At 35.7% G+C, this 27,391-nt stretch overlaps 2 protein-coding genes across 10 annotated transcripts; one reads left to right on the top strand and one right to left on the bottom strand.

Annotated features, from left to right (window-relative positions):
* Positions 1-612: 612 nt before the first annotated feature.
* Positions 613-20,436, bottom strand: LOC310741102 (myelin-associated neurite-outgrowth inhibitor-like). 4 transcript variants are annotated; one of them, XM_083568597.1, is made up of 8 exons: positions 20,007-20,318; positions 15,000-15,116; positions 10,898-10,989; positions 8,689-8,769; positions 8,413-8,582; positions 7,104-7,272; positions 6,890-7,015; positions 613-5,946 (listed from the first exon to the last, which is right to left on the bottom strand). In XM_083568597.1, the coding sequence occupies exons 2-7, from the start codon at positions 15,068-15,070 to the stop codon at positions 6,909-6,911; spliced, it is 690 nt and encodes a 229-aa protein (XP_083424723.1). In that variant the 5' UTR covers positions 15,071-15,116; positions 20,007-20,318; the 3' UTR covers positions 613-5,946; positions 6,890-6,908. The 4 variants fall into 4 exon arrangements, with proteins under 4 accessions (XP_083424723.1, XP_083424724.1, XP_083424726.1 ...); XM_083568598.1 differs by having other exon boundaries at positions 8,440-8,582; positions 20,007-20,144; XM_083568600.1 differs by lacking the exon at positions 15,000-15,116 and having other exon boundaries at positions 8,440-8,582; positions 20,007-20,436.
* Positions 20,355-26,476, top strand: plekhb1 (pleckstrin homology domain containing B1). Of its 6 annotated transcripts, none has more exons than XM_083568614.1 (7): positions 20,355-20,465; positions 23,129-23,208; positions 23,910-24,062; positions 24,462-24,564; positions 24,648-24,687; positions 25,383-25,476; positions 25,877-26,476. In XM_083568614.1, the coding sequence occupies exons 2-7, from the start codon at positions 23,172-23,174 to the stop codon at positions 26,011-26,013; spliced, it is 564 nt and encodes a 187-aa protein (XP_083424740.1). In that variant the 5' UTR covers positions 20,355-20,465; positions 23,129-23,171; the 3' UTR covers positions 26,014-26,476. The 6 variants fall into 6 exon arrangements, with proteins under 6 accessions (XP_083424740.1, XP_083424738.1, XP_083424743.1 ...); XM_083568612.1 differs by having other exon boundaries at positions 20,358-20,448; XM_083568617.1 differs by lacking the exon at positions 20,355-20,465 and adding an exon at positions 20,665-20,686.
* The last annotated feature ends 915 nt before the right edge of the window (positions 26,477-27,391 follow it).

Here is a 27,391-nt window from a genome sequence, read left to right as displayed (position 1 = left end):
TACCTGGATAAAGCATTTGACGAGTACTATATCGGTTTGTAAAATTTCATATACACCCTTAGATAACATGAAATCCATGTAATGTATGTTGTTTTGTAATATAAGTTATACTAATTTGTGAACAGTAATTGTATATACTTAGACAGCCTGTTATATTATGCTAACGCCATGTTAGCCTACCATCAATCCCTGTAGCTGACATAGTAGGTAAATTCTAGCTAATGATAAATACTGCAAAACTTTCACAGCTTGAACTGCTTTGTTTGATGGCAAAACAGCAACATAGTTTTACAGTTTTGAATACAGAGAAAACAGAACAGAGTCTCAAATCTGGCATAAACATAATTTAATCAGTACAAACTTTTTCTTATAGTAAAATACATTTTGAAATAAAACTAGCTAGCCTTTTTTTTTTTTTTTACTTATACTTGTTTCTTTTATTGACAATTTAATATTTATATTTATTATTGTAAACCCAAGTATAACTAATCACTATCTTGTCTGCATTCAGTTTGTATTTACATAAATAAATGTACAAACTAGACAAAGGTTGCACATTAATGAGAAATAAACTAGACATGTAGGTGTTAACAAATCACAAAGAAATCTTAATTGTTTTTGAAAGATTTTAATAGTTATTGAATGGTCTACATTTTACATGTACAGCAAATATAATACAAATACAACCCTGGCTTTCGATTCACCAAGATCAGCTAACAGATCCTCGTTACAACATAAAACAACAGAATTTTACTTCATTTGCACAAACCAGATGTGAGTAACTATTGCAACGTCATTTAACAGACACAAGCACTGAGTGAAACTGAAGTTTGGTGCATGTTGGTTTTAAACCCTGCTAAATGAAACCAAAACTCAGAATGGAAAGTCGATTTCAGATGATGTTGTGCCAGCTTGTGTTTATATCTTGGTTTATTATCTGCAATTTTGTGCTTGTGTACTGCAAAGAAACTGCAAAACACTGGTTTACAACAGGTGGACTAGAAGGGGAGAAAGTTTTCTAGGGAAAGTGTTTCTTGCCAAAAAAAAATATAATAAATTTGATATATTCCAATTAAAGTGAATTTGACTTAAAATAATCTGCATTGCATCATTTTGCAATTTTGGTGTCTGTCATTTTCCTGAATCAAATCTCTAAATTTAAAATGTAAAATCGGTTTACTTTGGTCATGATGAAAACCTACAGGAGACACACTCTCATTAGAGTCCACGCTTTGAAAGATCTTGCAAATAGAATCTGAGAATTTCTCATTTGTATTTAAACATGGTTTTGATAAACTACTAAGATTCAACAAGTAAAACTATTTTTGCAGATCCTCAAAGATAAAAAACAAAACAAAAACAACCACCCTGAAATGTTATATGGCATTACATGTCAGCAGATGATATGATATAGTGAAAAATTGAGTTGTACTGTAATTATATTGAACAAACAAAAACATTAAGACTTATCCAGAAGTAAATAAAGTTGAAATAAGGAATGAAAAATGATCACACTTTCTATAACAGACCTGGGCGGAAAAAGTACTTAAGTACTTAAGTGTTTGAGAAAATACATGTATTTGAAAATACATTAGTGTGCTCAAATACTCAAAATACTCATTCTCAGTATAATATTTGAATATGTACATTGCAAATACTTCGCACTTCTCAGTATTCGCACGTCTGTTCCGAGCGGCCATGCATTGCTGCTTGCATTTCGCTACAGAATAAAATGAGTGTGTAAAAAGTGTATAAAGTGTGTAAAATATAGTGTTCTACTACTGTATTCAGTCACAAATAATCAACCAGTGCATAGTTTAAAATATTCAGTTGTGTGTATGTGGGGGTTTTTTTGTTATTCATTACAATTTCGTTCGGTATGTCTATATCGCATCGTGTCTGTAGTCTCAGATTCTGACGCTTCTCCCACAGGCCAGAAAACATTAAGAACACTTTCCTGGCCACAAGCTTCAGAAACATTAGGGTGTTAATCACCCTGTGGCTACCACAATCATTTTACATTTATATTTTATTATACTAATAAAAATTCTTGAAACATAGATGAATAATGACGTTTACGTCATTAGTATTATAACTTGCCAATGACCAAAAGAATTCAAAGCATATTATAATAGTTTTATGAATGCAAGCTTTATAGAAAACGTTAAAACGAAATCTTATATCCGAACAAGTCAATTCATTCGTTTTTAATTCGTTTTGATGTAAACCTTCGAAACTTGAATTCTCCAATAGTAACTTAGAAAAGCAAACTTATATTTTAATGACTTGGTTCTTTCATGGTTTTAAGCCGAACGCTCATGGAAGCCAAAGAGCATGCTTCTGCAATCTAACATATAATTTGGGTTATTTCATGACACTTTAACTGCATAAAACCAACAGTTCACGAGGATACAGAGGATGCTGCAAATCTCACCATACACACAGACTGACACGGCACAACCTCCCCTAAACAAACACACAACTCTAGACTAGCGTGATCGTTTGACATATAGCCTGCAGGTTTTGTTGCTTTTTCATAAAGCACAGACTTTTTTTTTATTTTTTTTATAAAGTGGTTAAAATATGGAAGAATACTGCAATGATATATAATATTTTGTATGGACAGTGTATTAATTTTTATTTTTTTTGTCTGGAAGACTAGAGTACCACAATTGAAATGTACAATAAATGCGCTGTTTATTTAAGAATAAGTACTGTACCAACTACAAGCATAGATTATTACTTTTGAAAAGTGCAATATTCCTTACTGAATGTTACATACGTTCGTTATGACTTTCTTGAGCAATGTAGTCTCTCACTTGTACAAACTATTATTTTATGCCCACGCATGAAAACCTAATGCACAAAAAAACACAGATTCTTAATTCCTTCTTTAGTGCTACCTCAGACTATAGCCTGCTTTAATCTATGACAACTAGCATGCATGAAGAGAGAGAGACTGAATGGGGAAAAACCACTTGCTTTTCAACTGTTTTTAACACACCCTTGATAATCCTCCAACCACATTTATCATTTAAAGACTGTACTTAATGAAGGCTGAATTTGGCACCACTGTACATTGTAGGACTACTGACCTTACCCAGAATGCAAGATTACTTGATCGTCATGCGACCCTAATTCCAGAAAAGTTGGGACGATGTTAAAATTTAAATAAAAACACAATGCAATGATTTGCAAATATCATATACCCATATTTTATTCACAATAGAACACAGAAAACATGCCAAATGTTTAAAATGAGCAAATTTATGTTATGTAAATGTTCAGTTATTCATCAGCACTCAGTTCAAAACCTGCATCTCTGATTTTATGGGGTGCATTAGTGCCTATGGAATGGGCAACTTGCACATATGGAAAGGAACCATCAATGCTGAAAGAAATACAGGTTTTAGCTCAACATTTGCTTAGATCTATTACAACACTATGGCTTTGTAGTAGAAGAGTCGGAGTGCTGAACTGGTCTACCTGCAGTCCAGACCTTTCACCAATTGAAAACATTTGGCCCATGAAACGAAAAATATGACAAAGAAGACGCAGGGCTGTTGAACAGTTAGAATCCTTTGTCAGACACGAATAGGACAACATTCCTCTCCCAAAACTCCAGAAACTGGTCTCCTCAGTTCCGAGATGTATATGGACTGTTGTTAAAAGAAGAGGGGATGCTACACAGTGATAAACATACTTTATCATACATTTATTTGTCCCTAATTAAAACCAAATTCTTACCTAATTTTTTTCCTAATAATTATACATGTTCTTTAAACATTTGAAGTTTTCTATGATTGTGAATAAAATATGGGTTTATTAAATTTGCAAATCATTGCATTCTGTTTTATTCACATTTTTCAGATTCCCAACTTTTTTGTACAATTCAATCAAATGTCAAATTTAGTTATACCTGCTATTATAATATCTATTATTTCTATGATGCTAGCTAAACAGCATGCTAGGTCATAATCCAAACAGCTAAATGGCATGCTAAGTAGCTATTAGGCTATGATTACAAAAAACAAACAAAAAAACAACAAAAAAAGAAAAAAATTTATTCAGATTAGGTTTGCTCCCAAGGTTTGAATCTGTTTTCTACTGCAATATGGCGCTTGTTTTATATTAAAAAGAAAGATGCCAAGGGTGTTTTAAAAACAGTAGTTGCTAAACAGAAGTATAAAAACCACGTGAACTGAACTTTATTGCAAACCACACTTGAAAGCGGAGCATCCAAAGCTGCTGCTTTGATCTAGTCATATTTTAGTTTGATGGAAGGAATCACTGAATTAAGTATGTTTGCATCAGTGATCACATAGTCCTAAAAGTCACACTCGAATTCTGTTTGCTTTAATCTAACAATCTAAACACAAAAAGGAGCATGGTGTGGTGCGAGTACAAATTGGCAGAAAAGTTCAAATGACGAGGGCCTCTAACCTTCCTGTTTATTTTTCCACACTTCAGTACACCTCTAAGCCTCTTAGCTGCATTGCTCCTGTCTTACTGTATCTGTTCTACGATGTCCGCATATGCACACAAGTGAGTGCATATTCAATAAGCATTTGCATGTGCATGTAAAGCCTATTACAGCAGGCCTTTTTGCTCATTTTGTTCATGTTACATACTGCATGGATAATATATCAACATTGCTTCACAGCTTCATGAAATATGGTGGATTATCTACTCCATTAAAACTTAATGTGCACTAAAGCTGGGTAACAGAATAAAATGTCCATTAGAACAGAATTACCCTCCGCCCTCCCGTTGAAGCAAACTGTGAACCCAACCCTAAAGCTGGATAACCTCCAGAAATGTCTACTAACCCATTTAAAAGATCCCTAGTTAAGATGACAAGCCAATGAAAGAGCTCTTTAACTCTTAATCTTAAATTTAGCTAACACAAATATCTACAACTAGAACTTGAGATGATTGAACCATTGAAATGTCCTCTAAAAATTGTTTAGTTAACTAATCAAAACTGGCTAACCCAATTAAAGTGTCCACTTACGGTGATTCACCCAAAGAGCTGTCCACTTAAGCTGGTTAAGCCATTTAAATGTCCATTATGCCCAGATAACCCACTAAGTCTGACAGCCCTTGTTAATAGACCAAATAAATGATAACCACTAAAGTTGGTTAATCCACTTGCAGTAAATGTCCACTTAACCCAGTTAACCCATTGTGTATACAAAAGCACATGAAGTGTCCTTTTGATTCACTTCAAATGTCTAATGGTCCCATTTAAAGTGTGAAAAGAGCTTATTTATTTTGAGTGTTCTCTAAATCTAGTTAACCGTTTTAAAACCCACTACATATGTCCAACCCACTTTAACGTACACTAGAGCTGGTTAAATCACTGAAATCTCCTCTAAAATCTGTGTACTTGAATGGCAGTACCAGAGGAAAATGATGCACTGTTGAGTCCCCAATTTTTTCAAACTAGCACATGAAAGAATACCCCTGTAATGTGCTGAGAAATGGAGGACGTCAACCTTTTCTCAAAGGCCAATTTTACAAAGGGGAAAAAAAACATAGCCCTTTTCACAAGAGCACTGTAAATCAAAAAGAAAAAAAAAACCCTGAACTTAAATCTAAGTGTTATGTAATGTAATATGCAAATGTGTACATTCAGACTGTTAAAGATAGTACTAGTGTTGCACAGAACCCAGTGTTAATAGCAGCTAAATGTTCTCTGCTGCTCAGGTGTAGTTGAATTGATCTGTTTATGTGTTTTAACTGCTGGTAAGTGTTGGTCAGGGATTTCTAACGTAACAAAAACTGAACAAATTTCGATCGAGTGAGCAGCTTTAACGAAATCACCAAGAACACATAAAGTGACCGTTGCTCGTTCAGTATTTGTACTCGCTGAAGGACTCTCTGGCCCGGTGCTGGAGGCTGCATCCACAAAGTCTGGAAATGTGAACAATGTGTACTCCAGATCTATTGCAATCCAACACGAGAGAGAGAGAGAGAGAGAGAGAGAGAGAGAGAGAGAGAGAGAGAGAGAGAGAGAGAACGTATATGAGGTTAATTGGCTTAAACAATAAATGCTCGATATCAGCAATGCTTTACTCTAAGCTGCCCAAACACCTCAGTAAAGCCTAAAAACATCTGCTTTATTGACTGTGTGCCTTGTCATACTAACAGAAGTGGATTAAAACTACACCTTTGTTCTATTTTTTTATGTCCAAAGTGTTTCAAATGATCCCGAACATAGAACTGAGTAGTTCAGAACTGAGAGTCATGTTTAAAGACCCAGCAATAATTTTCTGAATGATTATAACACTATATGGCCAATAGTGTGTGAAAACCTGACAATCACACCCATATGTGTTTTTTTTTTTAACATCCCATTCCAGATTTATCATTATTTACTGTTATAATAAGCTCTAATCTTCTAGAAAGAAATTTTCACTAGATTTCAATGCATGTCAGTGGTAATTTGTGTTAATTCAGTTAAAAAGCAGCAATGCTATTGAACGAAAAGGCTAACAGTCAACATCTAATTCGTTCCAAAGGTGTTTAGTGAGGGTCAGGTCAAGTTCTTCCACACCAACTGGAAACAGGCTTTGAGCTTCTAAGTTCCAGTGAAGGGAAATCATAACACTTATTACTTACAGGATTATATAATGGGCATATTATTAGAAAGTAAAAAAAGCTAGCTTTAGTAAAGCTCACAGAGAATCATTATATGCATGTTGGCAGACTCTAGAAGCGCACAAACGCAGAAGTATAAATCAATCCTGACAGGGCTGTGATTTGAACTCACCTGCACAGAATCTTAAACACTAAGCTACAGACTGCTCCTTTTGTTTTTTATCCATTTGTATCCACCATAATAAAAAATACAGCTTACTGATCCCAGTTGCTAGAATCCACTCACATGCAGTGTGTTGGCAGCTCTACCAGTGCGGAGGTACATAGCTGTACCCCTGCGGCCTGTACGTTGGCACGGTGACCGGGTGAGTGCCAATGTGTTGTGTGTGCTGCGGTGTGGTGAGCAGAGGCCCTGTAAAAAACAGATGCAAAAGAGTCTGCATGTGCTAAATTTTCGAATTCACCTTATAAAAAACAGTAAACATAAAATAATCCTCTACCAGACATGGCCATCGTGGAACCACTCAGCATTCCCACAGGCACACTGTTAGGCCTGGCGGCAGGCACCTGTGCTGGGTAGATGGCCGATGGCAGGCTGTTGGGCTGCACCACTGTAGTGTGATGGATTACATGTGGCTGTGCAAACATCGGTTGTGAATAATACGCACCCTTAGAGAAAAAAAGGGGATGAAGGTGAAAACATAAATAAGGTTAAACCAAGAATTCTAAACAGCATATGATTTTAAATATTAATAGACATGGTCTATGCATGGGCTTCCACTTCAAGATAGTCAAATCATGCAAATGTAGATGTCTCAATGTATAAACTGATTTGACTTAACTACAAATTTAAATTTACTACATGCTATAGTATACTAAGCATGTAGTGTGAGTATGTATGTATATGTGTATATGTGTATGTATATTATATATATATATGTGTGTGTGTGTGTGTGTGTGTGTGTGTGTGTGTGTGTGTGTGTGTATATACACACACACACACACACACACACACACACACACACACACACACACACACACACACACACACACACACACACAAACTCACATATATACACATATCAACAAGATTTGATGTCTAACAAAATTAGAAAATCACTACATCAGTAAAGTGCAAAATACAGGGTTTCTGCAGGTTTCACAAAGTCAAATTTAAGACTTATTAAGGCCTTTTTAAGACCATTAAGAATGAAATTTAAGGCCTATATCATGACATCAAAAACACACACAAACATGTTGTTAGCAACTGGCCTTAAGAAGGCTCAAAAAAATTTTTTTTTAAGCCAATTTTGCTAAACTTGCACTTCCCCATAGCCGAAAAATAAAATTCCGTTTTATGTATGTGGTACAATCCAAGAGGGATTCGCACCAACAACATAAAGTTAATTGGCCGTTGCATGTTGGTCTCATTTTGTCTCATACATTGGAAAATTAAGACCTGTTTAAAACCTAGAACAGCTAACTGTAGACTTTTAAAGCCTATCATTTATATTTTTATATTTTAGACATTTGAAAACCCTGCGGGAATCTTTAAAATTCATGTTATCATTAGTGTGAGACTGTAAAAGTATATTGCTATATTGTGAAACATCAGCACAAAATACTTAGTCAACCAAATCCTCATTATTAGGTTATTTTAGTTATCATTAGCAAAGTCTGGAACATTTCAGAAAAGTAGACATCAGCCTGATGGTAAAAGAAAAAATCTTTATAAAAAAAATGCTTTTTTTTTTTTTTCTTTTTATCCATTATAAATATTTCATAATGAATAGAAAGTAATGTTAATACCTCTGGATGGTGTGTATTACTGCCCACCTGAGCATAGAGGTTTTGTTGAGGGTAGGCACTTCTAATGGGATACATAGCTGTGGAGTAGGGGTTCGGGGACGCAGAGTATGGTGGAGGAGCTCCGTTCGTCTGTGCCTGGGGCACCTTGTAGGGAGTTCCTGTTGTGTATCCTGTTTAAACAAAGGCACCAAGAACATTTTTGACTTGTGACATATGTGTCATGGATACAGCCATGTAATTGAGACAGGATATGAGACAATATTTTCAAGGCTTTACCTGGAGGGTATCCCGGAGTGCCAGTCTGGTAGATATTAGGTGTGTATGTTGGAGCCGTAGTGGGATAACCTGCAGCATAGCCTAAAGACAGACACACACACAGAGCACAGGGTCAAAACACACACACAAACACATCACTCTCTCTCTCTCTCTCTCTCTCTCTCTCTCTCTCTCTCTCTCTCTCTCTCTCTCTCTCAAACACACTAATATACAGTGAGGAAAATAAGTATTTGAACACTCTGCTATTTTGCAATTTCTTCCACTTAGAAATCATGGAGGGGTCTGAAATTGTCATCGTAGGTGCATGTCCACTGTGAGAGACATAATCTAAAAAAAAAATTCCAGAAATCACAATATATGATTTTTAAACTATTTATTTGTATGATACAGCTGCAAATAAGTATTTGAACACCTGTCTATCAGCTAGAATTCTGACCCTCAAAGACCCCAAAAGTCTGCCTTTAAAATGTCCACCTCCACTACATTTATTATCCTAAATTAGATGCACCTGTTTGAGGTCATTAGCTGCATAAAGACACCTGTCCACCCCATACAATCAGTAAGAATCCAACTACTAACATGGCCAGGACCAAAGAGCTGTCCAAAGACACTAGAGACAAAATCGTACACCTCCACAAGGCTGGAAAGGGCTACGGGGAAATTGCCAAGCAGCTTGGTGAAAAAAGGTCCACTGTTGGAGCAATCATTAGAAAATGGAAGAAGCTAAACATGATTGTCAATCTCCCTCGGGCTGGGGCTCCATGCAAGATCTCACCTCGTGGGGTCTCAATGATCCTAAGGAAGGTGAGAAATCAGCCCAGAACTACACGGGAGGAGCTGGTCAATGACCTGAAAAGAGCTGGGACCACCGTTTCCAAGGTTACTGTTGGTAATACACTAAGACGTCATGGTTTGAAATCATGCATGGCACGGAAGGTTCCCCTGCTTAAACCAGCACATGTCCAGGCACATCTTAAGTTTGCCAATGACCATTTGGATGATCCAGAGGAGTCATGGGAGAAAGTCATGTGGTCAGATGAGACCAAAATAGAACTTTTGGGTCATAATTCCACTAAACGTGTTTGGAGGAAGAAGAATGATGAGTACCATCCCAAGAACACCATCCCTACTGTGAAGCATGGGGGTGGTAGCATCATGCTTTGGGGGTGTTTTTCTGCACATGGGACAGGGCGACTGCACTGTATTAAGGAGAGGATGACCGGGGCCATGTATTGCGGGGTTTTGGGGAACAACCTCCTTCCCTCAGTTAGAGCATTGAAGATGGGTCGAGGCTGGGTCTTCCAACATGACAATGACCCGAAGCACACAGCCAGGATAACCAAGGAGTGGCTCTGTAAGAACCATATCAAGGTTCTGGCATGGCCTAGCCAGTCTCCAGACCCAAACCCAATAGAGAATCTTTGGAGGAACTCAAACTCCGTGTTTCTTAGCGACAGGCCAGAAACCTGACTGATCTAGAGAAGATCTGTGTGGAGGAGTGGGCCAAAATCCCTCCTGCAGTGTGTGCAAACCTGGTGAAAAACTACAGGAAACGTTTGACCTCTGTAATTGCAAACAAAGGCTCCTGTACCAAATATTAACATTGACTTTCTCAGGTGTTCAAATACTTATTTGCAGCTGTATCGTACAAATAAATAGTTACAAAATCATACATTGTGATTTCTGGATTTATTTTTTTTTAGATTATGTCTCTCACAGTGGACATGCACCTACGATGACAATTTCAGGCCCCTCCATGATTTCTAAGTGGGAGAACTTGCAAAATAGCAGGGTGTTCAAATACTTATTTTCCTCACTGTATATATATATATATATATATATGTAATGATCAATACTGCCACAATGTTGACTTAACTCTGTAAGACAATGCATAATCCAACCTCCATATAAATAGGAAAAAAAAAAACAAGGCAGAAAAAACATGATTTATGAAGAAGGAAGGGGGCAACATACTAAAGAAACTTCCTCAAACTGCATTGTTAATTGCCTTGTGATGAATTCCTTTCTCAAAATGATCAACACAGCAAAAGCAATCGGTGAATAAATGAAAACAACTCCTGAAACTCTGCTAATATCGTTGCAACTTGTTTTCTTTGGAGAGAGCAAACTAAATAGCAGCCCACTGATTATTTTTTTACAGCAGCAGCTAGACTGAAGGCAAATTACAGGTTTATACGACTATGCTCACCTGGGTATGTCATGGTCTTGGGGTTTCCATACGCTGTGCCTGGCTGCATTTGACTATAAACAGGATTCATGCTGGAAGACGGTCGAATCTTACTTTGGGGGATGAAAGAAAATCAGAGTAAAGCGTTATAAAATCAGCATTACACCCACAATAAAAAGTAAAGCTGGTCTAGCATTAAAGAAACAGTTTGCTAATTCCCCCCAGATGTGTCTGGCAGGTGTGACTAATAAAGCCTATTAATAGATAAAAATGTTTCAGAGATAAAAAAAGAAAGACTGGAAAGTATCTGGAGAGACAATATAAGCAGTAGAGTGGTTAGCATGAAGTTCACTGTTTAAATCATATTTTCATAACTCAAAACAGACAAAATAGCAAAAACATTTAACAGGTATACAAAAAGGGAAAAACGCATTTGAGATCAAGTTAATCATATTTATTACATTTTTACTATGATAAAAGAAGAAAAAAAAAAAACACATTCCCCCAAATTTGACAGTTCTGCATCAATTTGTATAATTATTGGAATCGTGTTCACATTTTCTGATGCAACAAAAAAAAATCTAGTTCAGTACTATACAGAATGCTTATTGTACATTTAAAATACTTAAAAAATACTTTGTAAAAACATTCTGCATTAGAGTTAAAAAAAAAATAAAAATTATATATATATATATATAGATATAGATATCTGTTTTGTTTATATGCAACAAACTAAATAAAAGACAAAAACACAAAGATTAGACAGTATAGTCAATAAATGTTTTTGCCTGTAACAAAACAACTAGGATCAGGAGAGAAGACATTACCAGACTAAGTCACACCCACAGTCAAGCATGAAGGTGAAAGTCTGTGGTTATTAAGAAGCAGGATATGTGGGAGACTTATTCTGTGTAAAAGGACTACTGAACCAACATGGTTACCGTTTCATACTTCAACACCATGCAATTCCATCTGGACTGTGGCTGATTTGAAACAACTTCACCATAAAACAAGACAATGACCCCTAAATCCTGTAGGAGCAGACAGTTAGCTGGAGTGGTGTCTATTATGGAATGGCCTGCCCAGTCACCAGACCTAAAACCTATTGAACTGTTCTGGGATGAACTGTTTCGCAAGGTCAGAAAGAAACATCCAACTAGCAAAAACTTTTGGCAAGTTTTACAAGAGGCATGGTAAATTATTTCATTTAAATGTTTGAATGCCAAAGGTGTTTAAAACTGTTATATGTGCTAAGGAACCATGAAATATTTCCTAGTTTGTTGCATATGAACAAAATGTCTCTCCAAAACAATTAAAGACACCCCCCCCACACACACACACACACAAAATCCCACCGAATGTGAGTACACCCATTATATCTCATTTCATCATCCATTATTGTAGATTTTCTCAAGTGATAATACTATAGATAATAGAAATTAAACTTGGATATATTTTAAAGTAGTCAATGTGCAGCTTGTATACGAGTATAGATTTACTGTCCTCCGAAAATAACTCAACATACAGCCATTGTTGTCAAAATTGCTGGCAACAAAATTAAGTACACCCTAAGTGATAACAGCTAAAGATCAGTAACACCTGAAAACTGTGTTACAGTGCAGTGGCCAGGGTCATAACGAGGATTTCCAAGAGTTCCACTCTGAACAGGCCTTGCAAGGTTCGATCAAAGAAATGTAGTCCTCGTGTTGTGTATCAGGTGCAGAAGCTGCTTCAAAAAACAGATGCATGAAAGCTGCCAGCTTTGCTTTAGCGGTTGCAGAAGTTGAAGGTCTGCTTGTCAGGGTTCAGACCATAAACAACGACAAGTCGTTTTGCATGGCCGTCGTCCCAGAAGGAAGCCTCTTCTGACGCTGGCTCACAAGAAAGACCACAAACACTTTGCTGCAGACAACCTGTACAAGGAGCATGGCCTGGAACCATGTCCTGTGGTCTGATGAGACTAAGATAAACTTCTTTGGCTCAGATGGTGTCCAGCATGTGTAGCAACACCCTGGTGAGGAATAGCAAAAATTGTGTCTTTTTTGTGAAAATTGGGAGCTGCGGTTTAAATTAAAATTCAAATCATCGAGGGAAACATGGATTCCAACATGTACTGGGACATTCTAATGCAGAAAATTATGCCCTCTGGTAACTGGGCCAAACGGCAGTTTTCCAACATAATAACAACCCCGAAAACCAAGATGACAACTGCCTTGCTGAGGAACCTGAAGGTTATGAAGTGGCAAAAAATGTCTCCAGACCTGAACCCTATTGAGCACCTGAGGGGCATCCTTAAGCGATAGGTGGAGAAGCACCATGTGCCTTACATCCATGATATTATCATGGAGCGTGGAAGAGGAGCAGCTTTGGTGAATTCCATGTCCAGGAGGATTAAAGCTCTCTTGCTAGATAACAAGAGAGCTCACACAAAATGCTGACACTTTGGACACAGTTTTGACATGTTCATTTAGGGTGTGCTCACTTTTGTTGCCAATTATTTAGACAATAATGGCTGATTGTTGAGTTATTTTTAGAGGACAGTAAATCTGTACTGTATCCAAATTTCATTTTTATTGTCCCTTGAGAAGATATACTAAAATGGGTGCTAAAATGTGAGGAGTGTACATAAAATGCAGTTCATAAATAGCAATCAGTATAAAATAAATACATTTTATGTTAATGTTGAAGGATTTAGATTTGGCAGCTCTATTACGCTAATAAAATATTGTGCTACAAAAATGACACAAAAAAAGTTTTTCTTCAAAAAAAGGAACTCTCACACAATACAATAAATAGACCAGAAAATAAGTGCAGGATTAATAGCACAGGTACAGTACAACACCACAACACTAAAGAGTTAACTAGATGATGTTGCAGGAAAAAGAAAAACAGGACTCCTGTGTACAGAACTGAGGATGGAGAGAGAGTAAAAGTGTAGGAGACCATGATGAATGTATGCATTGCTCATTTATTTTGTGTCGTAAATAAAAGTCCCTTTATAGGACACATTATAGTGTGCCTGATAGAGGCGCGTCCCCTGCAGCTATAAAACTGTCGAGTGTGTCCCCTGTGTCCTTGGTATGGGTGATAGAAAGGTAAACCTAATAATCTCACTGACTGGTCAGAAAAATTTAGCTAGCTTAATTAAAATAGGTCCATTTGTTCCAATCCAGCAGTTTGATAATTTGCCTATCTGTTAGCATTTTTTCCAGTAAGCAAGCTACATCTAGGTTTTTATTTGGATTTTTTTTGTTGACATTTGCATTGGTTGGTGTTTTTACGGTAGACAGGCCACACGTATGGTTATGGTAGTTTACATTTTAGTTCTCTCTCATTGTCATAATGGTAGCCAGGCTCATTTTCTTTTTAAGTCATACACCAAAATTTATAGCTACATTACAATGTATGCTTGACTGCATATTTCCTGCTGCTATATGTAACCTAAGTTACACTAACTTTTCCATTTGTAATACCTTTACAGTAGGTGGGCTACACCCAAAGTTATGTCAGTGAGCGTGCTTATTAGGCATGCTACTCTCAATGTTATTGTAGCTTGCCCATTTGTTGTCCATCCCAAATTGAATATTTATTATTATTTTGTACAGTAGGTTTGCTGCACCCAATGTTTGCTCATTAATTCATTTTTACATTAATTTAAGGCAAGTGGGTTACATTAGAAGTTGATTAGTTTACCTATTTTTTAAGTGTTTGGAAATCTTGTAATGTTTAATGATTATTTATTTATTTTTATCTTTCAAATTTGCACATCAACTTCTAATGCAATACTGCATTTTATAGAAATCCTGATATCACGATGTGATACAACCACATTCTGCTTCGCAAATTAAACACATTATAGAAAAAAATGTGCCTTTATGAAACAAAACAAAAAAAGGGGCCAATGCATTTCAAGGTCATTTCATTTTACGTTTTGGATGAGAAATTTCAAATGATTATAACATGACACAAAAACATTTGACATTCCATTAACCAAAAGACCTCACTCCCCCCCCCTCTGTGGCTGTAATGAGGTGGCGTGTTCCTAAAGTCAGCTGTGTTAAAGGGGGTTAAAAATGGAGAAGCACTGAGTGGATGTGGGGGGACTTTAAATAATACCACTAACCTCTTTGAGTTCTGAGAGCTTTCGGGTCTGTACATGAAAGCAAATGAGTCAATGGGATGCCCACTTGCCATGTTCTGAGCAGGCAAGTGTAGGTGGAGCAGAAAAGCGTGTGCAAATCTGAAACAATCAAAACAGTAACATAAGGTGATTACAGTGAGTGAAGTGGTGGGGGGTGAAGAAAATCAAAAGCAAAGAAGCAGATCATGGAAAGTTAGCACTCGCCGTTTACACTGAATTATTTGGCAGACATTTTGACACAAGTCAGCTAGAATTTTAGCGTTAAGTGCTTGATTCTGAATCGTCAGAAAGTGCGGATTAATTTTCCATAATGCTCTGACAATAGTTATATATTTACATTTGTGGCATTTAGCAGACGCCCTTGTCCAGAGCGTGTGTGTGTGTGTGTGTGTGTATATATATATATATATATATATATATATATATATATATATATATATATATATATATATAATGTATGAATGACTGCAATGTTTATTAACATCTCATTCTAACACATTATTAATCTGTAATAGTGAATTTGACTGAGATGATTTCTGTAAACTTTGACAAGGTGAGGTTTTTTAATGACCCGGTTTTTATTTAGCATTTATGGAAAGAGTCTCCAGTATCAGCACAATATGTAATTGTCTAATTAGCTGCAACACTTTTTTTCCAAAAAGGTAATAATGTGTTGAGACGTCTTCCAAAGAGTCATCTGAGAACGTTCTCCTATCATTGTGCAATGTGTAAATTATAAACAAAAGCATGTCTGTACGACACGGGAGACAGGCAGAAGTGCAACATACAGGATGGCGTTAATGGCAGTATGTTTTCAATATGTTTCATAGACTAAAGGATTATGATGCATTTTTATGCACCCTCTTTTAACAGATGAGGCAAAAACTAAATTCTAATGCCACCATTATTATTTGCATTTAGTCACAATTAGATTGTGTGTGTGTGTGTGTGTAGGGGGAGACATTTTATTATATAATACATCTTGGAATGTTGAATATAAAGAGAATTATAACCAAGGGTGGATTTTTTTCGTTTTGAGAGATGAGTGAAAGAACTAGTAACTATTAAAAACCCTCTCTCTATGGGCAAAAACATGCAAACTGGGTATTTTTATACACAGATATTCAGTTGCTGCATGACACTGGACTGTGCATACACATACATACACACACACACAAATACACACAAATAAACACAACACCCTCCTGCACTAACAAAGAATTTTGTTTTGCAAAACAAGACATGCCAGTGCATGCTTAAAGCCACATCAGCTATGACAAGAGGATTAGACTACAGGTGTCGGAGACAGTGAAGCGAGGTCATGTTTTATCTGTTCACCGTTTCATATGGTGGGCTTTAACTTAAGCAATGCACCAGCTTAAAACTTTTGATGTACAATAATAGTAAAACACATTGTTAGAAACCACATTTAAATTACATTTTTTAATATCTTATCTTTTTTTTTTTTTTTTTTTACAATAATGCAAGATATTTTTCAAGTTATAAAGATTTAATCAAATGATTTGCAGGGAGTAAGTTACATTTATCTAGTTATTATTTTTCATTGTAACTGAGGCTTGCAAGTATTACAGTGTTAAAATTCTTATTGTATTTTTATCCTTAATATAAACACGAGATCCTTAGTGTCTTACAACCCCAGTTCCAAAAAATTGGGACTCTGTGTAATTTATGAGATTTGCTAATCTCATAAACCCAAATTCTATTCACAGTAGAACAGAGAAGCTATATTTATTGTGTAAACTAAAGAAATTTAAAATTTTAAGGAAAAAGTAAGGTAATTTTGAATCTGATGGCTGCGAAACATCTTAAAAAAATTAGGAACTGAGGAGACCAATAGCTGGAGTTTTGGGAGAGAAATGCTACCCCAATTGTTTGTAATTCAGGATTCTAGCTGCTTAACAGTTCTAGGTCTTCTTTGCTTTACTTTTCATTTCATAATGTGCCGAATAGTATACTCCCATATTCTCCCACTAGGAAACCATGGCATTTTAATAAATGCAGTATGAGGTGGTTTAGCATTGTCTTGGTGAAATATGCAAGGCCTTCCTTGAAAACGTTATCTGGATGGAAACACATGTTGCTCTAAAAAATAAATATACATTTCAGCATTGATGGTGCCTTTCCAGATGTGCAAGCTGCCCATTCCATAGACACCAATATATTTTCAGAGATACATGGTTTTAAAATTAGTGCTGATAAGCCAGACAGTCCCTCTCCTCTTTAGTCCAGAGGACATGGAATGCATGGTTTTCAAAAATTATATTTATATTTAAATAGTATCACCACAGAACAGTTTTCCACTATGCCTCAGTCGATTTTAAATGAGCTCTCTCCCAGAGAACACAGCAGCATTTCTGGATCATATTCACATCAGGGTTCTTCTTTGCATGATACAGCTTTAACCTGCATTTGTGGATGACTTGGCAAACTGTGTTCACAGAAATTTATTTATGGAGATGTTTTTGAGCCATGCAGCAATTTCCATTACAGAATCATTCCTGTTTTTATTGTGTTGCCTGACGGCCCAAAAATCCTCGGCATCCAGTATTGATTTGATTTACTCTCGTCCCTTGCAAACAGAGATCCAGATTCTCTGAATAATTTGATAGAGATTTTCAAAGCCTTTACAAATTTATGCTGAGGAACATTATTTTGAAATTGTTCCACAAAAGCCTCTGCCCATCTTTACTTCTTGTTGACTTCTTCCCAACTTTGGGACGTGTGGCAGCCATTCAATTTAAAATCACCTTATTTCTTCCTTAAAATGGTAAATTTTCTATATTTTTATATTGTTATATTGTTAATAAAAATGTGTATGCGGTGTATGCGATTACCAATTAATTGTCTTCTGTTTTTATTAACATTCAAACAGCGACCAATTTTTTTTTTTAATTGTGGTTGTACAACTGAACTTTTCACTGGCATGATCAATACTTTTGCAGAAGGTTCTCACAGAATAGTGAATAACAAATAGAACAAATAGAATAGATTTGGATTATAGTCTAGCTTAATACCTACTTTTTTCTTCTTGAGCCCTGCAAATAAATATTTTATTCAAGTGTTTCGTTTTCATTTTTTAAGGAGCACTAATGCTTTTCTTGGCACCAACCTAAATGTCAAGTAACAGAAAAAAATCTGTAAATTTTAAGATATTTTCACCATATCGGTCACTTTATTAACTATTAACTATATTAAACAATTTGACTTACTCTGAGTCAACAAGAATCAAGGAAGTCTTATATCTTTTAGTTCATGCCCAACTTATCACCAAAGTAGCCTGTTGAAATTCAACATGTAAAATATTGTAATCATTAACAGTTTCAAATGCTGTTATGATTATGAATTAAAATAATAATAATTATTGAATGAATGACTATAGTAATAAGCATTTTGAACAGTATGTGTATAGAAGCCAGATCCACACTTAATATTTTGAAAACCCACTTTTAGTCTCCACCATTATAAAACTGTAAACCAAGACAAAAGGTCAGGGAATAATTGCAGTATGAAAATTTTATTTCGGCAGATGCATAGCACAGGACCTCACCTTAAGGTAACAAAGCAAATGTAGACCTGATCCTACCTGGAATACCGTTAACATTTTTTTTTGCTTGACTTCAAAAAGGCTGTGGTTCTTTCTTAATGAGTGTTTTGATCTGTCCATTTCTCAGTTTAGTATTCATTCAAGGTAAAATTTAACAAAAGGTTTCTCTCATTACATGACTTTACCACATGGTAATTTCGGTGTACCGTATGTGGCCTGTGGGTGCTCACGCTGCGATTCCCAGACTAATCGTGTGCCCTTGACGAGTTCTCTTGGTTGTCCAGGTCATGTCAAACATCTTGTAACCTTCCTTGACAATAAAACTATAACCAAAATTTATCTCCTACTCCAAGAGATCTGATTTTAATAGAGATGAGGACACAACATCTCTCAGCTTGTGTGCTGTAGTTTTAAATAAAGTGATGCATACTGGGGCTGAATTAGCTCTGATTATATTCATTTGCACTCAGCAGGACTGATGTAAACCTGCAGGTGATGAACAAGCACTGGAGTAGTCGACTGTGGAACCGGGCATCCGTGAAGAAGAAATAAACCGCTTCTTGAAGATGGCAAAGATGATTTTATTAAATGAAGTTTAATAGTGTGTTGGTTAGACAGATGGATCTGAAGTGATTCCTGGCGTCCAATGTAATCAGAATAACATCAGTACTATTAAGGCACAGCTGCGTCAACCTTTAAAAAGCAATATACACTTAAAAGTGTTACATTTATTAGTTTACCGTGCAAATTTTGGATTCAAGATTCACTGGTAGCCTTGCAGATACCAGATCGGGGGCTTGTAAAAGAATGAATGTTGTAGGAGTTATCCCGACTCAACTCGACTGGCGTCAAATCAACCCCGAGGATTTATTTCTTTAGTGCGCACGACGGAAAAAGAATTTCCTCTGCTATGCAATGCCCCTTATCCTGATTCAAATCTGTGTTATTTCACGTTTCTCGGTCTGTAATATGATCCACACACTCTGCTTAAAGACACCATTTTGCAATGCAGGGCTCCAAAAAAGGGCCGGAGAACACAAGAGGGTCGGAGTCAGTCCTCCTCCTCTTCTTCCTCCTCCTCCACCACCACCACCACCACCTCCTCCTCCTCTTCCTCGTCTTCTTCCTCCTCCTGTCATGGTCCATGATGTGCATTATATTTTGCCCACCATGCCCATACACGATAATGGATTTGTTTTGTTTTGTTTAAATAAAATAACACTAAAGCGTTGAAATATTCTCACAAATCTTTTTTTTTAAAGAATCGATACCTTAAAGGTTTATGGTTTGGTCTTCCGCCGCGCGTGCGAGATCAACACCCGCCCGATCCGTTAAAACGTTCATAAAATCGAAACCGGAGAGGTAAAGCGTAACGCTGATATTTCCCTGTTAAGAAAAAGATGAAATGGACGTGTCTGACTCACCGAAATGAAGCTGAAGATTATTTGTTTTATTATATCGGATCTCTTTCAGCCTCCTGGCGCTTTTCGCAGGCCGTCTTCGCTTTTGTTAAATGGATGAATTTCCTGCGCTTTTGCTTCAGCACTTTCGGCTTCGTAAGAGGAGCTGCTGGTGACATCGGCATTCAAACCGAGTGGGGGGATGGGAAGGAAAAGAGAGAAGGAAAAAAAGAGGAAGAGTCAATATTAAGTCTATGGGCAGAGGGCACCAGAGCTACCGAGGAACCGCTTCCTTGTTTGATAGGATAGGAGGATCCCCAAAGAATCGGTTCTCTGTGTTTGTGTTTTTAAACGATTCTTTCTTTTCACCGTGAAAGGCGTCCTGTGCAAATACGTGGTCAGAATATAAAATGTGCAACGGTGTGCAATCATGCACATTTTGCACTATGAGGACACATCAATACAGGTGGAGTCCCAATAATGGTAAAAAAAAAACAAAAAAAAAAACGAGCATTGCAAATGAATCGGTTCTTTGTTTTTAAACGACTCTTTGAAGTATGCATGATACATGTGCACGGTATGTTAACCTATGTGCACACTTTAGCATCTAAACCCTTTTCACTCGTTGAACTTTCCGTTCCAAGTTTAGTCCATCTTTTGATGGTACTCTGAAAAAAGGCTTTTCAGCAAGGTTTTTTATTAAGGTGAAGATTTGCACTCATATTTCTTCATCCTTTAACTGGTTGACCTTGGTGCCCAATCAGCAATCTAATTCATCCCAATGTGATAGGTGAGGTTAAGGTCTGGAGGGTGTGCAACCTTGGTAAATCATGTCTTTCCACAGGGGCATTGCCATGTTAGAACGGGTTTAGTTTTTGTGTTTGAAAATCTTAGACCTTTTCGGAAAGACACATTTTATATATATATATATATATATATATATATATATATATATATATATATATATATATATATATATATATATATATAGGTGTGAAGGTCTTTTTTTAACCATATAGACAACAATAACAATAATACAAACTTTCTTATTTGTGTAGTTATTCAATAACCCAATCATACTACAGCATAAATTCATGCACTTACAGAAAGCTGAAGTTAATACTTACATTAACTGATGGCATGGAAAATGACACCGTAGAGACTTTGACCATTGTATGGATGTTAGTTCCGGATGGACTGGTTTAAGTATTTTATAAAATCATAGGACCTTAAGAATAAAAAAGCTGGCAGTGTAAATTTGATTTAATAAATCTTTTCACCACAGTCATGCTAAATCACATGCCACATAAACATGCTATTCCACATTCAGTCCTCATTTGCTGTAATGATAATTTCCACTCTTCTGAGATAATGTTGCACTAGATTTTGGAGCATGCAGATTCCCTTGCTCCAACCCATATAAACTGTACCTTTTGTGAACAGGGGCAATGTCATGCAAAAACAGTTTTGCGCCTAGCTCAAGTGAAGAAAAAATTTAACGCCACTGCTTGAAAGGCATCCTATACTTCTGTGTGCCTCCAACATTGTGGAAACAGTTTGGGGAAGAACCACATATGTCTGGAAAAGTCAGGGGTCTCAATACCTTTGCCCATATGGGGTATTATACTATAGTATATTAATCATTAATATGATATTAAGTAAATAAGTGCTCAGTTGTATAAAAAAAAATACAAATGATTTATAAATAACCAAATATTCAATTCATTTAAATTTTTAAACAATACTAAATGACAATTTTTTTTTGTGTGTGTGTGTGTGTGTATTTGCACAGAACTGCAACATCATTGACACTGATGTGATCTGCCAGACAAGCTTGTATGCAGTGCTTTTCGTGACAAGAGCACTTCAAATCAAGGATGATAAAACCGTCTGGATTAGGTCTAATAGAAGTACAACCCTCTAGTGGTAGAAATGTGTCCATCAGATTCAGGAAATCCTTCTACTGAAGCAATGAAGGTCAAATAGGCATTGCTGTACTCATTATGTCTGATTTTCAGTCCACATTATTGAAATATTTCAACTACATCTTCGGATCTGAAAAACTATTTCTATTAACATAGTCACATAACGAAAAAACATCTCATGCATCGAGTTGTTTGGGGTTAGCAGGTGTTTAATTATGTTATTGTTTAATCATTACGCTGCTGTGTTTTCCAACAACAATTGATTTTATTCGTTCAGGGTTTCAAAATACAAATCCTTTGCTTGGTCATATTGAGCAAACAATTAATGATTTAAAGAACTATCTTGTAACCAAAATATCAATACAAACAGAGCACAAGAATGAATGCAATGGAGGTGTCATGAGAGCTAGACTGCATTATTGATCATCTCAAGTGGCTCTCACACACCTCTTCATAAGACCCACTTACATTTTTTTGCACACACACAGCTGTGACTAAAAAAAGCTCACAGCCTGGCAGCCTCGTATTTAGCTGCAGGGTGTTGCTATGGACAGTTACCATGACAATGCATCAGGAATGGGTCAGAGTAATACAATAAGTTCAAAATGTAAGGAAAACAACAGAAAAAGCTTATACATGAGTGTGTGTCTGGTGCAACCATGACTGCTTACATGTATTTATTACTTTGTGAATTTACTGGATAAAAGTGTGAGCTATTTATCGTATAATAACCAGAAAACATTCTACTAAACATTTCAAGGATTGCCTGTAGCTTTCAGTGATTGTCATTTTCTATTGTTTTGCACTTTTAGAAATAAACTAAGGAATAAAACATAAGGACACAAGATGTTATAGGAAATAATCAAACATTCAATGCATTAATCAATAATAAGATGACACGGATGACACTTCCTTCATAAATGCAAAATAAATGTCCCCTCAGAAAACATTGTGTGAAGTGTATTCTTTCTATAGAAATGATAACCCACCTGGAGAATAAAGACAAGACAGAATATTCCAGAGGTTGGTAGTGAATGAGGACTCTAATCCCAGATTACTGTCTCCTCCTCATCCACGGGATTAGTGAAGGCAGCCTGGTGTAAACACATATATTCTTTTCCCTTAGCATATACATTGACATTGCGTTTTCATCTACAATTTCATCAAAACTAAATTATCAATACAGGTATATTAAAAGTATTTTTCTTCTCACCCAAACAGAAAATCATTCTCAGATAATTTGGAGTATACAGGATTTGGAGTTATGGCTCTGCTGAAATCCGGCTGGCTCTGGCGGCAGTGTGAGTAGCTTATTCATGAATCTATCTTCAAATAATATAGTAGTGTGTGTTTTTATTTTTTTCATATTGACTATAGACTTTCTGATCAACTGGGATTTGCCATTGAATTAAACGTCAAACATTTGATCAACAGTTAAACACATTTACATTGATGTATTAAGTATACACTTTTTTAATCCTTATTAAAATGCATATGTGGAAAAAGTCAATCCAAGCACAGAGCTGTAAATATTTTAAAAGGAGACTTTGTAGGGCTGTACCCAAAGATAGGCAGCAGGTAGATGGCGATAACAGAGATAAAGAAGCTATTAATAGGGAATGACTGAACACAGAGCTGTAGAAGTATTAGTTGACGGAGGCTCTGGTGTCATCACCTGGGAGGAAGGTGATAGTTCTGTTACTATGGTGTATAGTGTGAAATGCTGTGAACTTACATTTCAAATGCTCTATGAAATATCCGACATATTATTCCAATTGAAAAAGCCCAATCCATTGCATCAATTGTCAAACTACTATAAAATACTTTTATTTATAATTTGTGGAATTAGTCTCCAGTGTCAAATGTAAAGCTGCCACTTTATGTTTTCCACAACAGGAAAGTCCTTTTATCAACTTCTACACTTGCTTTTAAATATTATAATTTCTTTGACATTAATGTCCTGTGTCATTTGAATCTAATGATGTAAGGATTTGCCTTACAGCATCCATCTTCAGGCGCTGGAAGCTAAACTGGTGTGACCTGTGGATAGACGGAAGTCTAATGTTTTATAAGACAGACTCAAGGAAGGACTATGAGACGAGAGTGAGTCTGAAGAGTACATGCGTGAATGTGAAGTCTGGCCTGGAGTGTGCAGGTGAGTCATGAGCGATAAAGTGGTATTTTTACAAATACAGAATTTACAAATACTTTTTAGGCTATTACACTTTAATGCACTTTTATTTTCATTAAATCTTGCATTTTGATCATATCTCAAAGACCTTGACTCAAATAATAGTAAAATATTGAAGGTTATATTATATTTTTAATATTTTAATCATGCTACTGTATTTATTTACGTAATTATATTAAATACAACCAAACCCATACCAGTCTGTATGGATACCATGATAAAAGAACCTTGAATGTCATTTTGACTTTTAATATGTATTTAAGATTAAGTAATACTTTAAGATTAAACTTGGTCCATAGTTACAGCTTCATCCGATTTTGTTGTGTAGTAAATTTAACAGGTGCTTATTTCATTTTGAAACAGGTGTGTCTCCACCAGAGAGTAACCCGAGGGAGAACCTGTTGGTGTTGTACCTAAAGGATGGTTCCACCATGTTCCTGTGTGCAAACAGTGAGGATGAGGCTTTGTGAGTATCTCTGTGAGCTTTCCACTCTTACTCTTTGTGATCATCAAACTGATGTTATTCTGTGATTATTCTTTTCACATCAGAGCTTGGAAGCTGACAATAATGGAAGCAAAGCAAAGTCCTGTAAGTTGCACACAACTGTTTTCTGTATTCTCACTAAAGTTAGGTATCATGTTCGAGCTTAAAGTCTTTTATTTGTAGCTGGTTAGAACAATCAAATACAACCGTATGCACCCCCATGGGCATACATCTGTAGTAAAATGTCTCCACCAGAAAAACAATTCTAAATGTTATAATTAAATGTGGGTAATTCCTTGATGAAGTTAAAAACATAAAGGGTATTTTGGAAATTTAAAGGCATTTTTTTTTACATGTAAATTTTTCCACCATCTTGTTTTAGATGTCACTGTTACATTTTAATATATACTAATTTATTGAGGTGTTTTTTTTAATTTCTGAATGTCTGTGCAACTTAACACACTAAAGGTCTAATTGCTATATATATTGCATATATATATATATATATATATTGCATATATATATATATATATATATATATATATATATATATATATATATATATATATATATATATATATATATATACAGTATACAGTATACAGTATACAGTATATATGAATGAGAAAAAGAGAGAGAGAGAGAGAGAGAGAGAGAGAGAGAGAGAGAGAGAGAGAGAGTAACCCACTAAAGCACTTATTAAGTGCCCTTTTAGGATTTGAAAGCTAAGTTTTTGTTGAAACACATTTGAATTTCATTTTATAGTTTGCCTCTGTGTGTTTTATCTTCTCTGTCTCCAGTACTATAGTTATGATCCTTATAATGACACATATCAGTCTGTTCCTGTTAATGGACACAACGCTGTGTACATCACACCAGGCAATGGCAGTGAAGGTAAATATAAATCTGAATACCTGGTTGAAATTTTGTTGAAATATGCATTAAGTTATTATGAAAACAGCTAAAATCATTTTAGCATGGAACATGTGGCAGGAAAATATTGTAGTGTAATTAAGTCAACAATGACAACCATTAATGGGCCAGTATAGAAATAAATGCTTTAAAACAAATGTGAAGTGGGGAAATAGGTGATGGCATGTAAGTATTCACAATTTCTTTTATTTATTTACTGTAAAGAAAGTTACTGTATGTAAATTTTTAGAAAATAAATATGTAAATAAAGATATGACCCCAAACCTGTGCTCCTTTTCTACTGGCCCATACTTGACATAGAAAAAATGTAATGTCTTTAGCTGGTTCACTGCTCTGTACATTCTAACACTCATTTTTGCAGGTACACACCATGTCTGGGTGCACAGGGAGCGCTGTGATGACCGGATTGGAGAGCAGATTGCACTGGGTTTGCTAGCCGGCATGGCAGCAGGCACTGTCCTGCGCTCGTTCCTCTGGATGCCTCTGTGGTACTGCTAATTAGTTCGCTGATTTTAAGGCGATATCAATCAGTCGCTGAGAGGCAGTAAAGAAAGATCTGGCTCTGACAGATTGCTTCTGTAGGCTTCAATCTGCTGGCCTAATATGTATTAAATACAGAACCAGTTACAAGGGTTTAAAGGGATGGTTTAAATCTTGTTATGCTTTGCATTGTATGAGGTGTCATATAGAAGAGGTTGATAGTAAAGACCAAAGTTTTTCTTATGGTCCATTTATTTATTTATTTATTTTTAACTTCTCTTTTATTTCTCAGAAATCAGTGGCTAAGTGAAACGCAGAGCTGTAATGAAGCTGTTCATAAAAGTAAATTCCCAGATTTCACCACTAGATGGTAGAAACGCCGCAGCTGGGCAACTACCATTAAAAGTAGTGCTCACATTTCGGTAGCTTAAAATATTTCATGTTCAAATATTAAGTACGGAATAAATCTCAGCAATCTCTGTTTTGTTTTCTGGCATGATTTTATAGAGAAAAAGAAGTGATAATGAAGGCATATTTATTGATTTGTTTAATAGTGACAATACTGTAATGATGTGAATGAGTCGGCTCATTGAACCGGCTCTCTTTTAAGCTTACATAAATAGACTAATTTTTTCTTTCGTTAAAATTGAATCCAAATGAATAAAATATATATGAAATATATGATTTCAACCATAGTAAAATAAAACACACAAAGTAAATGTAACAAAGTCAGTAAATAAATACAAATATAAAATCCCTATGTTTTTACTAAATGAAGCAATATTACTTTTAGGATACTGTACATAGTTATACAACACTGTACAACACTGTATATAGTTATAGTATATGATTACTAAACGTAAAATACATACATTTGAATGTTTAAGGAATAAGTAAGGTTATTTTATGTAATATTCAAATATATACTAATTCTTCTTACAAAGTATTCTATGACAACACTAAACTAATATGTTTTTAATTGTATTTTGTTTCTGCAAATGAACTGCAGGACTGAGAATTCTCATCTGAGCTTAAATTGATTAAGCAGACTGCATTAAGTATTCATGTCTATGAGCATTGCATAAGGAGCTTATTCATTATTAACACCTAACTAACAACACAGCTTCTCTGTGACACTGTGTTTCTGCTGGAACAGGCTTTAGAGGAAAGGTTTCTACCTGGATATAGAGTATAATCTTACTGTTACTAGAGGGCAGTTTTAAGAAAGGACTCCTAATGTTCCAAACATGAAAACCCTTTATATATATTTATACAGTATATATATATATATATATATATATATATATATATATATATATATATATATATATATATATATATATATATATATATAAATAAAATGTGACAACATAACCTCTTTTTTTTTATATACAGA

The sequence above is a fragment of the Silurus aristotelis genome, assembly GCF_946808225.1.
Source record: "Silurus aristotelis genome assembly, chromosome: 18".
Classification (NCBI taxonomy): Eukaryota; Metazoa; Chordata; class Actinopteri; order Siluriformes; family Siluridae; genus Silurus; species Silurus aristotelis.
This window is presented reverse-complemented; position numbering and strand designations above follow the sequence as displayed.

Coding starts and splice junctions, on each gene's coding strand:
- plekhb1 (XM_083568612.1), top strand. CDS start 20,393: ATGTGCAACGGTGTGCAATCATGCACATTTTGCACTATGAGGACACAT. Junction 24,565..24,647: donor AACAGTGAGGATGAGGCTTT/GTGAGTATCTCT, acceptor TTTTCACATCAG/AGCTTGGAAGCTGACAATAA. Junction 25,477..25,876: donor ACCAGGCAATGGCAGTGAAG/GTAAATATAAAT, acceptor TCATTTTTGCAG/GTACACACCATGTCTGGGTG.
- LOC310741102 (XM_083568597.1), bottom strand. CDS start 15,070: ATGGCAAGTGGGCATCCCATTGACTCATTTGCTTTCATGTACAGACCC. Junction 10,990..14,999: donor AGCTCTCAGAACTCAAAGAG/GTTAGTGGTATT, acceptor CATCCCCCAAAG/TAAGATTCGACCGTCTTCCA. Junction 7,016..7,103: donor TTCCACGATGGCCATGTCTG/GTAGAGGATTAT, acceptor TGTTTTTTACAG/GGCCTCTGCTCACCACACCG.